At 40.0% G+C, this 17,346-nt stretch overlaps 1 protein-coding gene across 2 annotated transcripts in view; it reads left to right on the forward strand.

Moving 5' to 3' along the window:
* The window catches only part of Trpc4 (transient receptor potential cation channel subfamily C member 4), a 183,055-nt gene extending 177,354 nt beyond the window's left edge, over positions 1-5,701 (forward strand). For both annotated transcript variants that reach the window (XM_015996343.3, XM_042279034.2), the window contains 3 exons: positions 688-729; positions 818-907; positions 2,832-5,701. In XM_015996343.3, coding sequence (XP_015851829.1) covers positions 688-729; positions 818-907; positions 2,832-3,545 — 846 coding nt within the window. In that variant the 3' untranslated portion in view covers positions 3,546-5,701. The remainder of the gene's footprint in view (positions 1-687; positions 730-817; positions 908-2,831) is intronic.
* The last annotated feature ends 11,645 nt before the right edge of the window (positions 5,702-17,346 follow it).

The raw sequence follows: 17,346 nt of genomic DNA on the forward strand, positions 1-17,346 counted from the left end.
TGTGACTTGGTGGTAGATGACTTACTGGGAGTACTTGCCCAGCCTTGGCTTCCCTGGGTTCTGTCTCCAAATCTTCATGGTTAAAAGTGGCTGGAAGTCAAACCCTCCACCGTAAAAATCATAAGATTAACTAGTGGTGTGGATGAATAACTCTTTATTTGTTTATTTTATGAATTCTCATCTGACTAAAATGGGAATCCCCTCAATGGACATATGATTGCAACCACATCAAGTTCATGCCCTCTAAGGTTTCCGATTATGTATCACCACCTACGATGGATGATTTCTATGTATTTCTGTGTTGATATTTATGAGAAAACATTGATTCCATTTGCTACTTCCTTCCCTGGTTATTTCCTAGCTCTACCTTGCAGTATTTCCAGAGATGCAGAGTGTGTATCCAGTGTGATTAGCTCATTCTCTCATGGCCCTGCAGCCTACCCCAGAACCATGCTTTCTACCACTGTTAATTTATTCTGTTTTAAGAGTCCTGTAATTAAAACCTTGGGCTTTTTCATTTTTGTTCGCTGATTCCTTGGATGCGTATGAAGCCTCTCTGTGACCGTGGCTCATTGCCCCCCGCTTTTGTGATAAGAGACAACAAGAGCTGCCTTATCTATGAAAGCAGTAATTTTTAGGATAATAACTCGCCTGTATAACCACACAGGAATGTCTTTTTCCTTTCAGCGGCGTGCTGCTGATAACCTGAGAAGACACCACCAATATCAAGTGAGTAATGCTTGCGTTCCCTCCTGAAATTGCTGTGAAAATGGGCAGAAGTTGAACCCCTGAACTGAATGTCAATCATGTTGTTCAGGAGGTGATGAGGAACCTGGTGAAGCGCTATGTGGCAGCCATGATCAGAGAGGCAAAAACTGAAGAGGGCCTGACGGAGGAGAATGTCAAGGTAATGCTAATGCGTCACCTTCATCACAGAGGCCGCGTGTGGAGGCAGCCTTTAAAGCCAGAGTTACAAACCCAGCCTTAGGTGTTCTAGTAGATATCTGTGCCGTGCCTCCTGTGTTTTAAATTTAACTACCATAGAATTTAGAGAGAGGGCAGGTAGACAGAAGGACAACAGCAAAGCAAAGCAATTTCCCAAATTGCTTTGAAACATATTTAACTCAAATTGTCAAGGGGACTTAACTTAGTGGCAAGGAAAACCCTAGTCCCTGGTGGCATTCTGACCTATGACCTCAATCCCTGCTCTACCAAGTGAGCCCTTCTATCTGTATGTCAGCCTGATTTCTAAACTGGGAGCATTTAATAACCAACCCACTAGCAATAGCACAAGCTTCTTGGACGCTGCAGCTCTTGGGACAGAGATTTAAGGTTTTCTTTAATTGCAACTTAAAACCTTAGTCTTTGTACTTGATTTTCTAGTTTTAAAGTTACATAAGAGATAACAAGTGAATATAGGAAAATGATGTTTCAAATTAAATGTAAAGTGATTATTTTATTCTACATGACTGTTTAGAAATTTTGGAGGAATGCTTTAAGATTAATAAGGTTTTACAGACAAAATCAAACACATAAAAGCATTAAAGACCTTTGTAGCAACAGCAGCTAAGCAGTCATTTAGGTCATCAGGTAGGGGAACCGCCAAACTTACAGCACACATTGTCAATGAACTAAATTCCAAAATATCCAGGAAGTTCGTGCTATTGTTAGTGGGTTGGTTATTAAATGCTCCCAGTTTAGAAATCAGGCTGACATACAAATGGAAGGCTCACTTGATAGAGCAGGGATTGGGGTCATGAGTCAGAACGCCACCAGGGACTAGGATTTTCCTTGCCACTAAGTTAAGTCCCCTTGACAATTTGGGTTAATTTTACTGTAAATCTCAATTATGAGGCTAAATGATTCTCTTTGCCCTGGAAGACAGAGCGGGTGGGTGAGGGAGAAGAAGGATGAGAAAGAAGTTTCCTGAAGAGATAAGAAAAAGATCTAGGAGTCTCATGTGAATCAGAGCCAGGACTTAGGGACTCAGTGGTGAGTATAAGGCCCTCCCCAAGGTACTGAGACATAGGAGTTTCTCGGAAGGGTAGGATCCATGTTATTGTGCTTTGGACACCCCTTTGCACAGAAAAATCTGTTAAGACATGTGAACCCAAGAGCATGAAGCGGCCTGACAGTTAGAGGCAGACTCCAGAGAGAAAATATTTGAAACCGCCACCTCAAAGGAAAAAAAAAAACCCACTGTACAGTGACAGAGAGTACAATACCTTCTATCACTTTTTATGTCACCCTTAGAAGATTTATTTAGGTGTCTCAGCCACTTGTTGTTGTGACAGAACACTAAAGAGAAGCTACTGGCAAGTGTTCATTTGAGTCACAGAAGTGTTGATCCATCATGGCAGACAGGGCAAGGTCCAGCAGTTCACATCATGGCTGCTGGGAGTAGAAAAGGGCCAGAGGCGCTAGGTCTTCCCGTGGACATGCTCACTGTCATCTCCTTTCACCCAGTAGGTCCCACCTAGCCTTAAATGCCACAGTATTGTAAACCCATCATGAAATAAATCCACTGAGTGAGGCTTGGGTCTCTATCTAGCATCACAGACACACCCAGAAATATGCTTTAGGGAATCTCTCTGCTTGGTCATATTTGCAGTGAAGACTAACCATCATGCTAGCACATAAAATGCCAACAGGAAAATGACATCAAAATGACCTGAGGTGTCACAGAAAGAGCCTGACATTCTAAGCAGAGTCCCGGGAGAGCAGAGCCGTGGTTCTTCAAAAGGTGCAGGACCACTGCAGACCCATCTATGAAATTAGGACATGATGTTTCCATATGTGACCTCCTAATGTGTCATTTGAATTTCACTCAGGAACTAAAGCAAGACATTTCTAGCTTCCGCTTTGAAGTTCTGGGATTGCTCCGAGGAAGCAAGCTCTCCACAATACAGTCAGCCAACGCCACGGCGAGTCCGGCAGACTCCGACGAAAAGAGCCACAGTGAAGGTAATAGCAAGGACAAGAAAAAGAATCTCAGCCTCTTTGATTTAACCACTCTGATCCACCCAAGGTCAGCAGTCATTGCCTCCGAGAGACAGAACGTAAGCAATGGTTCCGCCCTGGTGGTGCAGGAGCCGCCCAGGGAGAAGCAGAGAAAAGCGAATTTTGTGGCTGAGATCAAAAACTTCGGGTTATTTCATAGACGGTCAAAACAAAATGCTGCTGAGCAAAACGCAAACCAAATCTTCTCTGTTTCAGAAGAAATTACTCGTCAACAGGCGGCAGGACCACTTGAGAGAAATATCCAACTGGAATCCCAAGGATTAGCCTCACGGGGTGACCTCAGCATTCCTGGTCTCAATGAACAGTGTGTACTAGTAGACCATAGAGAAAGGAATACGGACACTTTGGGTTTACAGGTAGGCAAGAGAGTGTGCTCCTTCAAGTCGGAGAAGGTGGTGGTGGAAGACACGGTCCCAATCATACCAAAGGGGAAGCGTGCCCACGAGGAGGACTCGAGCATTGACTATGATTTAAGCCCCACAGACACAACGTCCCATGAAGATTATGTGACCACAAGATTGTGACACTTGGAGGAAGGAAGTTTACCACACCTATACATATTTTCCATAGTGCTCTGGGTGGGGAAGATGTTTGAAATTACGTTATCAAATGCTAATTTACACTTTCTAGTGTTTATCCATTGTGGCATATTAACCTATAACATGTTTAAACAAAGCAGAGGCAACATGAACCCTCCTCTTTTGTAGCCTGCTTTTGCTTTCACGGTTTATTTTACAAATGTCTCTGTTAAATAAAAGCACCTTGTATCCTTGTACTGTTGCGATAACCCACAGAAAATTTCTAGCTATCTTTTTCAATTAAAACCGATGCAATTGATTACATGTGGTAAGTGACTCCTACAATAGCTATTTTTATATACAAAACAGTATATATTGAAATATTAAGCACTAGACATTTTCATAACTTGGGGGGGAATTGCTAGAGATGGTTATTCACTGAAGAATTCCATGTAGACCTACAGTTTGTCTTTAATAAGCAGCCATTACCAAATTACTTCTCATGAACATGTAAATAATTATCAGACACAGCTAAAACAAGCTACCATCTACCCATGGGATCTACATTCCAACCTTTTATTACAAAGTCTGATGGAGTTCACAGACCTTCTAGGCTATATTTTCAATAGTAAAAGAAAGGTTTTCTCGATGATTGACAGTTTGTCTTAGCATTTTGTCATCAAATTCATAGCTCTAACTTAAAAAAAAAAAGTTGTGAGTTTCAGGTTCAACTGTTTATCAAGATAAATATGGCCCTTTGTCCGCAGGTTGGAAATCCAGCTCTTTGCAAGGTTCTCAGTAATAAAATAACAATAAACCCTAATTGTTCAAGTACTTAGACAAGGTAATTGCACATCCAGGTAAAGTCACACTAGAATCCAAACATGAGAAAAATTATTTTCTGATGCCCTGAGTGCTCAATGGTGTTGTCAGTTTAGCAGAGGAACGCAAGAAAGCCTTCCCCAATGATGAGTATATATTTCTTTAAAAAGAAAATGACTCAAAAACTTTATCAGTAGAATCAATACAGTGTATAGTTTTCCTTATGGGAAATTTTTTATTCCTGTTTCTTTTGCTGTTTACAAGATAATTTTCCTTAGATTGCAATCATTTCCCAGACTTCCAAAAGAAAAATATTCACACATATTCTAAGAAACGGCATTGGTGAAAAGTTTCAATTAATTACTCATGTCTCTTTTAAGCCATCACAGGAAGTTTCCTCGCCACATGCAATTAGCTTTTGTTTCAAATCAATGAAAATTGTTGAGTCTATTTCACTTTAGAATTGTCTCTGTGGACTACGCAGATGATGTCATTTAGCACTGATCAGAGCTGTGCGATATGACCACAAGAAAGAAACTGCAGCCATAATGGTGTCAGCCACTCTTCTTTGGGTGCAAAACAAATGGAGATGTTTAAATTGCTGCCATTTTTATCTCACGCACAGATGAGGAAACCGAGTCAGGCTATAACCTGAAGTAACTGTGATAGAGTTTTTCCATATCCTTAGGGGCCGTTTCCGGCTTCACAGCTCCCTAAACGTAAACACCAGGAAAACAGGAAAACAATGTCTACATAGAGGGGTTTTGATTCTGAAGCCTTGGTTTGTTTGTTTGTTTGTCAATAAGTTAGGTTAAAACTACACACATGTGTGTCCCTTCTTGTAAAACAAGAATCACGCACAAAATTAAAATCTTTAGACCAAATCACATCACAGGCATTAGAAGACTTTAAGCAGTATGCGGCATGGAGTCTCAGCCACAGACTTGAAGTATTAGAAAAGCTGAGACACTGAGCATCTACCCCTAAATCTGCTTTTTCTGAGAATTTAAGAGCGAGCTGGGGGCGTTTGGAGAAACACTAAGCTGGTGAGTGTGGGTAATGTTTCAAGTACACCTTTATCTCCAGTGTGTTAACACACAGACTAAACTACAGTTCTACTAAACATCCCAATTACTCGGTGATAGGAGACCTGTAGGCTTATTTTTAATGTTGTGTGTTTTTAAAATAACAACCCTGCATATCACCATTCTACATGTCTTAGCAGAATTGAATTTCAAATCTGTTCTGCCCTTCAAACAACACCAAAGGTAATAAAACCAACAAAGCTTTTTTTTTTTTTTTTTTTTTTTTTTTTTTTTTTTTTTTTTTTTTTTTTTTTTGTCCAGTAGCTTTCCATATTGGGTAGGAGTGCTGGCATTTTCCTGGAAGTCTGGTGACTGACAAGTATTTGTGTGCATTAGGGACCACCTGTTTCTCAGTGTCCTGGAAATGGTTATGTTCACCACTCTGGGAGGTCACTGTTAGGTACCTTTATGAGTAGGAATGAAGTATTGCCATTAGTGACAAATGTCCTGAAAATATTTTATGTTCTGATTATCATGTAGCATTAACAAAGAGGAACAGGCTGTACAGAATAAGAAGGAAAAATAACAGTGGGTTTTCAGACAAAGGAAATTGCCCTCAAGGCCTTTCCATAAGCAACTTAGTTTTTTATCATTATTCTATTTCCTATACACAGGAATTCCCAACACACAAGAGAAGTTTAAAATCACCTTCCATTTGTGTTAACAGCATTTTTTTTGTTTTATTGCCTCTTGATCTTAAAAGAAAATATACTTTTTCTGGGGGGGGGGCTGGATTAATAGAGTATTTTATGGAAAGTCCAGATGAACATTAACAGATCTGAGACTAAAGAACAAGATTACCTTCTCATTGATAAGAATGTGTGGTGTAAAGAGGACTCCCCGTATGTCAGTAATGCAGTCCTGACATTCTCTGTGTAAATAAATCTGTATTAGCTTTAGTAAGAAAAGTGGCTATTTAAAAAAGGTAGTCATTTTTTTTTGTAAAATGATGAATTATTTTTCAAAGTGTTTGTCATCCTAGAAAAAATGTATGTTTCATGAGCTGCCTATGTGTATATCAAATTTTCTTAAATTATATTTTATTTACTGGCTGGTGATTAAAACAGTGCAAAAAAAAAAAAAAACCAATGTCATCTCGTGCCATGACATTAATAGCCACCTGACACACCTCAGTGATCAAGTATATGAATGCAAACCATAACATTCTGTGAATAACTTTGGGAAAGTAATAAAAGAAATCAAGAAATTTCAAGGGTACCAAAACACTATTCTCAAAACTACAGTTGGTTTTCTAGCAAATATTGATATAATCTAGGCAATAATGGCATGCAATGCATTCTTCTACATGTACTAACTAGTCCTTAATAGACAAGAATTCAGCTGAGTGAATAGCTGTTCATGGTCAATCCCATGACCCCTCACCAACCCTCTGTGTTAGCAGCTGAGTGGATGGCTGCCTCCCACCCTGAGCATCCTTCAAAAACAGCCTGACAAAAACCACTTGAAAATCTCTATGAATACATTTACAGTGGCCCAAATTTCAAACAGACCACCTGTCTGAATGTAGTTCATCGTTCTGAAAATCAGTTCTTATTTTTTTTAAGTTTTAAGTACAGAGATACTAGTAAATTCAAAATTGCAACGAACTTCTCTGACAGTTACCTTAGATATCACAAATTCTAGTGATTTTTACAGTGTCTTATGTTGCATTTTGCTCAGGCAGCGTGTCATGTGTTATTTATTTGAATTTTACATTTAAATATTTAAACCGTATTAAATAAATTTTCCATAGATAACTGAAGAAATGAAGGCTCATGAGATTTACGGAAACTCTCTAAGCTTACCTTGCTGCTCAGTGCCTGAGTTCAGTTGAAGTATAAATCAAAATTTAAACAGCCACAAAGCTTACAACTCCCTGCCAGGTGTTAGCGGGGAGGCCTCAGATTACTTGTGCTTTTGGCAGCTGGAATTTCCTTCAGGAGAATTACATATTCCAGTTCCTTAAGTAGGAGGAAGACACCTGCAGTTGGCCAAGTTTTCCACAATGAGAGGCAAAACCAAGCAGGCTTATCCTTTGCTTTCGCACAAAATCGTGTGAACGGATTTTAAAAGCCCCTTGCTTAACGTTTTCTAAAAATACCTATTTTTGTTTCACTTCCCATGTAGATTTTTGTAATAAGCCTATATACACACTGGTGTCAATGAAATGTACCCAGTATGAAGACCTCTCTGCCGGAAAATGACAGGGCTGGGTATGAAAGGCTGAGGTCATGAGACCAGGGCTGGATGCAGCCACGCATTTCTGGCCCCACCCACACTGAAGGGGTCTGAATGAAACCAGATTCAAACCCTTCATCCCATAGGGCTGCACATGTGAGTAAAGCGCTCTGCAAAGGACTTCAAGCTCTTGGGATGAGCTGATTCGCCCTGAATCAAGATAGGCCTTGAGTGTTAAAGCACTCCCCCGTCAGAGATACCCAGTGTGGTAACGGTGTAAATGGCCTTTGGCAATGTTACCTTCACATAGTTTGCTTGATGTGACCTAAGGTAGCATTAACTGAGTCTAGATTGCCTTTTCACTTTCCAGTGTGGCTGCTGCTGGAGAGTTGGAGACCATACATGGCAAGCGTTTGTAACAGTACACTTGTGTTTCCTTACTCCATTCACCCTGCATCCCAAGGGTGAAGTTTATATATTTGAATGACTCAAAAAAAAAAAATCAGAAATCTGAAGCTTCTGGATTCCTAATCTTTTGGGAAAAGTGTTCGTAGTTTCCCAAAAGTCTCCACTCTGGCTTTTCAAAAGTGCAAATACATAAAAATGTATGCCTCTGTAGTGGTATGCATATTTTGCTCATGGTCATTGCTTTATTAAGAATGAGTTACTCCTACACTCACAACTTAGTAGCTTTCCTTCATGTAACAGTAGTACTGAAACCATCTATGGTATGGCAGAGAATTTTAATCCATTCTCTGTTTTTCCTACTGCAACATGTCCACATACAGTTTCTGACACCACCCTGGGGAATTGTCTCATTGGTTAGGAGAAGACGGATGCCAGGCACTTCTGAAAGGCCAGTGTGTTTATTTCTGTCCCAGGTTTACATCTCACAGGCATCCCGTCCCCACCTCCCCAGTGACTAGTGTCAACTCCCCCCAGTGGCCTGACTATGGTATGAGCATCCTTCTCTCTCCCGGTAAACTTTGGCAATTCTCAGATTCTTTTTAGCTGCTTTACACTTCGTATTGTTCTTTCCCCCATCATCTTCAAACCACCCCTCTAGCCTTGAGTAAAAGTGCTATCCCAATGTTATGTTTAAATTTTCTCTGGTTAGTAATTTAATCACTGTAATGGACTCATTTTATATTCTCCTTTAGGCCCAATTGTTTTAAACATTTTATTTTTCCTTGGAGATTATCTGGGCCTGCCAATAATGAAAGTTTCCCTACTTCCTGAAAATAAGGCATTCTGCACTGAGGTGCTTTGAGGGCACCAGTGTGCTCTGAGAGATTTAATTTTCTCCCAGGAAATAACGTGCTGCGTTGACTCAGCATTGAGAATGCAGATCGCCCTAAGCAAGAGGGGAAGGCGGGAAGCTCAGCACAGCCGCAAGCAGGGCGCTTCATGTCTTTAGACCTCAATGGCTGGTATTTAAATTTTCTGCCTGGATATGTCCCGTCTACTGCCACAACACGGAACTAGAGCAAATCAGCATCCGAAGTTGGCAACACCGACTGATCAGATAAGCGAAGAGAAAACACCGTAAGGCATTTCTTCCACGGAGCCTCTAATTAAACATTCTGAAACTTGAGTTTGCTATGCATCCACGTGCAACAAAAATAAGTCAGAGCCATTTTATGTAGCCTTTACCTATTCCCTCTTATGGAGATACCTCGTTAATGTGAAATCACAGTGGTCCTTTCTTACTTAGTTGCTTCATCTTTACTTACGCTGGGGTATAGAGTGGAAAGTGTCTGATTCTATACATTGGATCACATGTATCCCCGTGAATCTGGAACTGCAGGCAAGAGGCAGAAAATTTCTCTCATCAAGATTTCCTAGTAATATTCACATCTTTTTTTTTTTTTTTTTAAAAAGTCCCCAATCTCTCCCCCACTTAACCACTAGCCTGTCCTCTGTGTTTATTATTTAGTCATTTCAAGAGAAAATAATTCCCAACATTGTGTTAGTGGAGTTATGGTAGAGAGTCCTTATAGATTAGTTAGTGTTTCTCACTTCAGAAAACTCGCTGGAATCAACCAAGTCATCACATACATCTCAATCATTTGCTGTTTGCTGTAGTCTCATTCCATGGTTTGGGCATAATACAATTTGACTCTTTACCTACCACAAGATCCAGAACTTTCTCAGGTTGTGGCAATTGCTAATGAATCTGCCGTGCACATGCATGAACAGGTGAGTGTGAGATATATTTCTCTGAGGAAAACACCCAGTACTAGAATAGCTAGGTAGTATGTTAGTTTTTAATTTGTGTGTGTGGGGGTGATCAATATGTATTCTAATATTCTGGTACGCTCCATCATTTTACATACCACATGTGAGTGATTCAGCTTCCCTGCTTTCTGTTCATCTCTGGTGTTATTTTAGCCACTATGATAGTGATGTGATGACAACCCATTTGAGAATCAGTTTATGTGTTTCTGGTGGATAGTGACTTAAACAACAGTTCTGAGGCTGCTCATAATCTACACGCTTCATGAGGAAATGTCTCACCATGTATTGGGGTATTTTTATTAGACTTTTCATGTGTTTACTTTAAATACCAGCTTTTGAGAGTTATTTTCCAGATAATGGTTGCTATGTATGTGGATTCCAAACATCATCCAGGCCATACCTTTTCTTTTCATCCTCTTTCACAAGGCAATATGGTTAAATTTTATTTGTCTAATTTTTTACTCTTAAAAATATTTATTAGTGCATCTGGAGAGACGACTAAGTTAGCACATTTGTTCCTTTGTCTGAGGACCAGTGTTAAGTTCACAGCTCGCACATCGAGCACCTCACACCTGTAACTCCCGCTCCAGGGCATCTATCGCCCTCTTCTGGTCTCTGAGAGCACCTGCACTCACATGCACACACATAAAAATAAATCTTGAAAAAGTTTCTTAAATGTGTTATTATCTTTGGGTGTGTGCTTGTATGATATGGGTGTGTGCATGCTACAGTGTGCATGTGGACATCAAGGGACACTTTATGGAGTCAGTTCTTTTCTTTCACCTGTGTAACTTCTGGAGATCAAATGCAGCTCATGGGGCTCGTGCAGCAAGCCGCTTCCCAGCTGAGCCATCTCTGCTGGGAACTCAGAGAACCCTGTCTGGGCCGCGATGACAAGCCTTTCCACTGCCATTGTTTTTCTCTCTAAGGCTTGGCTTTTAGACTTTATAGTTCATCATATTCTATTGCTTTTTTTCCCCTGAATGCTTTAAGTAGCATATAAACAGATTAATAGAAGAAAACTTGGCTTTGGGGAGAGTATCGTATACATGAGAAAAATAATAAGAGTGTTGGCAAGTAAATCTGACAGTAGTGATGTTGGGTGACAAGAAAAAAGAAATCATTCTAATGAGCTAAAACTGACCCAATTACCAAGTACAGTCAGACTTTGGTGAAATTACAAAATGGAAAATCTCAAGTGATTGTCAGTTCCATCCTGGTTCTTCATGAAACATAGAGGCAATAAAGATGAGGAAAACCAATCCCATGAGACTGAAAACCAAAGAATAAAAATAGATGTACATCCCAAATGCAACTGTTATAATTTAAATCTTGCATGTCACCAAAAGGCCTCAGGTCTTACAGGATTGCCTGCTAGCATGCAGTGGTTGGAAGTAGGGCTAGAGAAGACTCAGGTTATTTGGGTGTGTGCTCCTGAAGTGAGACCCAAGCCCCGTCCTCTCTGTTTTCTGCACCTCTTGAGGTGGGCAGCCTCCTCTACCATATGCCCACTGCCATGCACTGCTCACCACAGGCTCCCAAACAGCAGAGCCTCCTGAGCATAGAATGAAACCATGAGCCAAAAACTGTTTTCCTGTAAAGTGGTCTCAGGTATTTTGTCACAGCTAGGGAAAGCTAGCTACCACAACAATCCTCTTGATGAAATTCAGTCTGAACTCCTGAAATATCACATGCATGGCCCCTGTATTTTTAGTCACATCTCTAGCTTTGAAGCTGGTGCATGGGTGTCCTGGAAAGGACCAATCATTTGTCTAAAACTACTCTCGTCGGCTTTGACAGCATACCAACTTAAAAGAATAAAAAAGAACACCAGTGTAGTTTGTTGATATGAACTTAATCAAACTAGAATAATAGAATTATAATCATAATATAAATGAATAATCAAACAAAACAATCTAGTGCAGAATAAAATTATAACTGCACCATGAAAGTATATAAAGTTCTCAGGTTCATCTGGACCACTTCTGAACTGTCATTAGCAAAAAGAACCATCTCCCACATCTGTAAAATATAGACTAGGACTTGGGGCAGTTCATTTAGAGACATTGTATCACAATATTTTATTATTCTGATAGAAGTATGGATGGAGTTCTCTAAAAGTAAGTTTGTTAAAATTTCCAAAGTACAAGGTTGTAAATAATAAGTCGATTTGTAAGGATGTTCTTGATCTCTAATTTTTCTTTAACTTTGTGTCATCCCACACTCTCTCTATAGCAACATAACCTTTTCCTCAGGGCACAGCATGGACATATAATCCTTTGCCATCCTGAAGTATAGATAACCATGGTCTGTAGTCATGGCAACAAAAAAGTAAAACACAATGGTGATGGCTTGAGCTATGAGATGATTAAAATCTTTTGTTAAGAAAAGGAGGGAAAGTCTCAAGACTGTCACATGAAATTCCAACCTTTCCTCCTCTCCTGCTCGCCCTCCCCTGAGCAACCCATGTTCCTGGGAGACGTAGACAACAGACAGAAGTTTGGCGGAAGGTGGCACTCCATGGGCAGCGTCTGCGGTGTCATTATACATCCTGATGATGGGATTTTCAATTTTACAGCTGTTCTGAGTCACCCATGCTCCTGGAAGTCAGTCCAATAAACTCGTGGGTTCACCTAGACTTGTGCAGAATCCGTCCTTGATCTGTCATGCACTATCTGGGGCAAACAGGCATTTTTCACATCCCCCAGAGAGAGTCGTACAACATCCTTGAATTAGTATGTGCTGTGTGGTACAGTAGAGAGAGAAGGTGGAAGAATTCTTTCTAGGGAAGTCACAAGGTCAAATCTGGAAAAATCCCATGTGTACTGGAGCAGATTTTAATTGTGGTGTTATTCTTCATACAACTGGGGCTTAATAGGGTATGGAGAGTGCCTCCATTTTCTTCATTACACACCAAGTCATATAAAAAGAGAATATTTTGTTAAATGAGGTATCATCTTTTCATTCCTCAAACGTTTACTCACAAACATTGACTAAGCATGTGCTTATAGATTTTTTCTTACATTTGTTTACTTTGTGGAGGGAGTGCTATGTCCCATGTGTGGAGTTCAGAGGACATGTGGAGTCAGTTGTCCCCTTCTACCATATAACTACCAGAGGTGAGACTCAGATTATCCCGTCTCCAGGCAAGTCCCTTAACCACTGAGCAACCTCACCAGCCCTACACGTGCACTTTTGACAGGCATTGCAATATATGTTGAGAATAAAATAAGTTCATTTATCTAAAATGAGGTTAAGGCTGGGCAGTGGTGGCACATGCCTTTAATCCCAGCACTCAGGAGGCAGAGCCAGGTGGATGGATCTCTGTGAGTTTGAGGCCAGCCTGGGCTACAGAGTTCCAGGAAAGGCACAAAGCTTCACAGAGAAACTCTGTCATGAAAAAAACAAATAAAATGAGGTTAATAATCTCTAGATATAACAGTTGCAGTTTTGCATCACAAGCAAGCTGTCGCTGGGGAGAAAATAGGAGAGGAAACTAGCGCAGGATTAGATAAGAGAGGCTAAAGCCCCATGGATTGAGTTTAAATGCTGAGTAACAGTTACTCGGAAGTTGATGTTTATCCCAGACATAAGCTCTGTCATTAAAGAATCTTATGTAGGAATTTGTCATGACAAAACCCACTGAAAGACCAGAAAGAAGGAGACAGAGAAACGGTCTTCATATTGATATATGAAGTTAGAAGGTAGTTCTTTTGATTCTGAGATTCTTTTACATGAATATACACATGGATATATAAATATTTAGGATGTTTATGAAATAGGTTTCCATATGGCCTTTTCAAACACCCTTGATGTTAATTACTCCTCCGCTATCCTCTTTCCTCTCTCCTACCCTCCCAGCTCTCTATTTAAATCTCCATCTCCATTGTCCCCTTTCAGCCTTGTAGCACATCATGTTGTATGATCTCCCCCTGCCCTTAATCTCTTTTTCATACTCCCATGACCCCTTTTCTAGTTTCCTGGCTCCTACAGGTTCCCCACGTTAAACATACAAATCTAAAGATGTAGGGTCCACACTAGTGAGAACATTGATGCTGTTCTCTCTGCGTCTGTATTACCTTACTTGGTATAATATTTCCAGTTCCATCAATTGACCTGCACATTTATGATTTTATTTTCTTAGAAGCTCAATAAAATTCCATTGTGTGAAAGCACCATGTTTTCACTATCCATCTGTTAGTTGATGGACATTTGGCTGTTTCCATGTTCTAGCTATTGTGAATAGAGCGGCAGTGACCATGAATGAGCAAGTGTCTCTACAGTTGGATATAGAGTCATTTGGGAATATGTCCACAAACGGTATAGCTGGGTCATAGTTACCCTACACAAGAGATGATGCTCAGCCTAGAACCTATAAATTGCCAAATAAAAGCCCAGTGTCATGTGTAAGATACCTCCTGTATTAGTCAGTGTTCTATTGCTAGGAAGAGACACCATGACCAAAGCAACTCTTTTAAAAGAAAGCATTTAATTGGGGGCTTACAGTTTCAGAGGTTTAGTCCATTGTCATGACGGCTGAGAGCATGGCATTGGAGTAGTAGTTGAAGAAGTAGCTGAGAGCTATATCCTGATCTGTGGGAAAACAGAGAGAGGGACAGACAGAGACAGAGACAGAGAGACAGAGAGAGAGAGAGAGACTCTGGGCTTGGCATAGGCTTTTGAAACTTTAAAGCACACCCCCAGAGATATACTTCTTCCACAAGACTACATCTCTGAATCCTTCTAATCCTTTCAAATAGTACCACTCCTTGGTGACTAAGCATTCAAATATATGAACCTATGGGGGCCATTCTTATTCAAACCATCAAACCTCCCCTCAAGATATTGGTCACACATATCCCAGAGACCCCCCTAAAACAGTATAGGCTACTGCCAGTGCTCTTGGTTGCCCACTAGTTATCCTAGTGGGTGTGAAGTGACAGTTAATATACCATTGATTGACATTTCCCTGGTAGCCAATAATATCAAGCATTTTTCCATTGGCCATTTGTATAATTTCTCCATAAAGATAAATTTTCAGATACTATATTAAAGAACCATAATCATAAACTTTTATTATTGAATTTTAAGAGTTTTCTAAGCCGGGCGGTGGTGGCGCACGCCTTTAATCCCAGCACTCGGGAGGCAGAGCCAGGTGGATCTCTGTGAGTTTGAGGCCAGCCTGGGCTACCAAGTGAGTTCCAGGAAAGGCGCAAAGCTACACAGAGAAACCCTGTCTCGAAAAACCAAAAAAAAAAAAAAAAAAAAAAAAAAAAAAGAGTTTTCTATATATCACAGAGCCATGTCCCTTCTGAGAGATCACTGGTGAAGTGTTCCAGCTATATGGAATACATATTGACTTTGGAGTTTATTGATGGTGCCTTGTTGTCAGTGTCCTATTGCTGTGAAGAGACACCATGACCATAGCGACTTTTATAAAGGAAAACATTTAATTGGAGGTTGCTCACAGTTTCAGAGGTTTAGCCCATTATCATCATGGTGGGAAGCATTGTGTTACACGGGCAGACATGGTCCTGGAGAAGGAGCCTAGAGTTCTACATCTGGATCTGCAGGCAGTAAGAAGAACGAGAGACACCAGGCCAGGCATGAGCATTTGAAACCCCAAAGCCCTGCTCCAAGGACACATTTTCTCCAAGAATACCATACTTACTCCAACAAGGTGACACCTCCTAATAGTGTCACTCCCCATGAGCCCATGGGGGCCATTTTTTATTTAAACCACCACATGTGTGAAGCTCAAAAACTTTAAAAAAATATTTACAGAGTCTATTTTAACACTGTTGCTCATATGCTGCCAAAGTCATGAACATATTTACCTGGATATTTTCTTCCTTAAATTTTTATGGTTTAATAGTGTTTGCTCTTACATTTAGGTCTTTTACCTGAATCCAGTTAATCCTTCAGTACACTTCACAGGAAGAGTGAGGCTCAATATTTTGTGTGTGCTCTCTAGTTGTCTCAGCACCATTTTTATAAAGACTATTACTTACCCAGTGAGTGTTCTTGGCATGTTTCTCAAAAGTAAGTTGATCCTGTCAAATAGCATGAAACATCAGTCAGGAAGAATGAATTCAAGAAATCCCTGCAAATGTTGATTTTGGTGATAACATACTGTTTATTTAAAAGAACAGGACTTTGTTTTAAGTGTGTGTGTGTGTGTGTGTGTGTGTGTGTGTGTGTTATGTGTGTGTTTATGCCCAAAGGTATACATGTGCACCATGCAGGTAACCCATGGAAGTCAGAAGAAGGAACCAGACCCATAGGAACTACATTACAGGTGAGTGTAGAGGACTCAGGTTCAGTTCCCAACACACCACACATGGCAGTTCACAATCATCTGTGACTTTAGCTCCAAGGGATGTACCATGCCCTCTTTTTGCCTCCAAGGGCACTACATGCATATGGTGCACATTCATACATGAACAGACATTCATATATGAAATAAAAGTCATCTTTTTAGGAGCAGTCTATTAACTTCTAGTCCACAAACATTGCCTTTCCTGTTTATTTGGATCTTTGTAAATTTTATCATTTTCATGATATTATGAATGGAATAGTGATTATATTTTAAGAATTCGAAATTCTACATTGTACAAATATATACCAATACTATTGTTAAATTAGATAAAATGCATTTTTCATTTATTACCTTACATTTATTTATTGCATGTGTATGTGTGTATGTGTGGGCACATAGGTGCCATGTGTACTTGTGGTCACCTGAGGACAATTATTAGGGTTGGTTCTTTCTTTTCACAGTGTAATTTTGGAGAAGTCTTGGCCATAAACACCTTTATCTCCTGAGATCTACTCAGCCCCTCTTTTCAGGTTTCTAACTAATAGGTTCAAATTTGTTATTCAAATCAGTTACCTCATATAGTATTTGAATAAACCTTGTCAGTCTAAAATTGTGATTTTTGGATCTGTGTTTGAGTATTAATATGAAGTTGACATTTACAAGTGAAGCCAACACTGCCAACCTCACACCATCTCTAAACACAAAGCCCTCAGGATTCCTTTTGCAGAAGGAATTTTTAATTTGTGCATTTTTATGGACTCTCTACAGCCTTTTAATGTTAATATATACTACGTAACCCCATATGGCACTTCACATGAACATTAAATTATGGTCTTACGGTTCAGCGAGGAGCAAGGGACAGACAAGTGGTTTCACATGCTGATTGAAATTTTCATACTTTACATTTTACTCTAGCAATGGGCTTTTAACTGATATGGGAAGTGTGCCTGTGGGTAATTTGTGAATTTACCAGCTTTCAGAATTAAATTATTCCAGCTTATTATATTGGACAGGAAGAGGATAAATCTTGTCATTTCGGAGGATTAGTGTTCAAATTACTTCTTTAGAAAAGGTTATCATCTGACTAATTGGCTATTTTAGCCAGAAACATGATATTAAAAGGAAAAGGTGGGTGGGCTGTCCACAAACATGGGGTCCATGACGT

Source organism: Peromyscus maniculatus, chromosome 6 (assembly GCF_049852395.1).
Source record: "Peromyscus maniculatus bairdii isolate BWxNUB_F1_BW_parent chromosome 6, HU_Pman_BW_mat_3.1, whole genome shotgun sequence".
Classification (NCBI taxonomy): domain Eukaryota; kingdom Metazoa; phylum Chordata; class Mammalia; order Rodentia; family Cricetidae; genus Peromyscus; species Peromyscus maniculatus.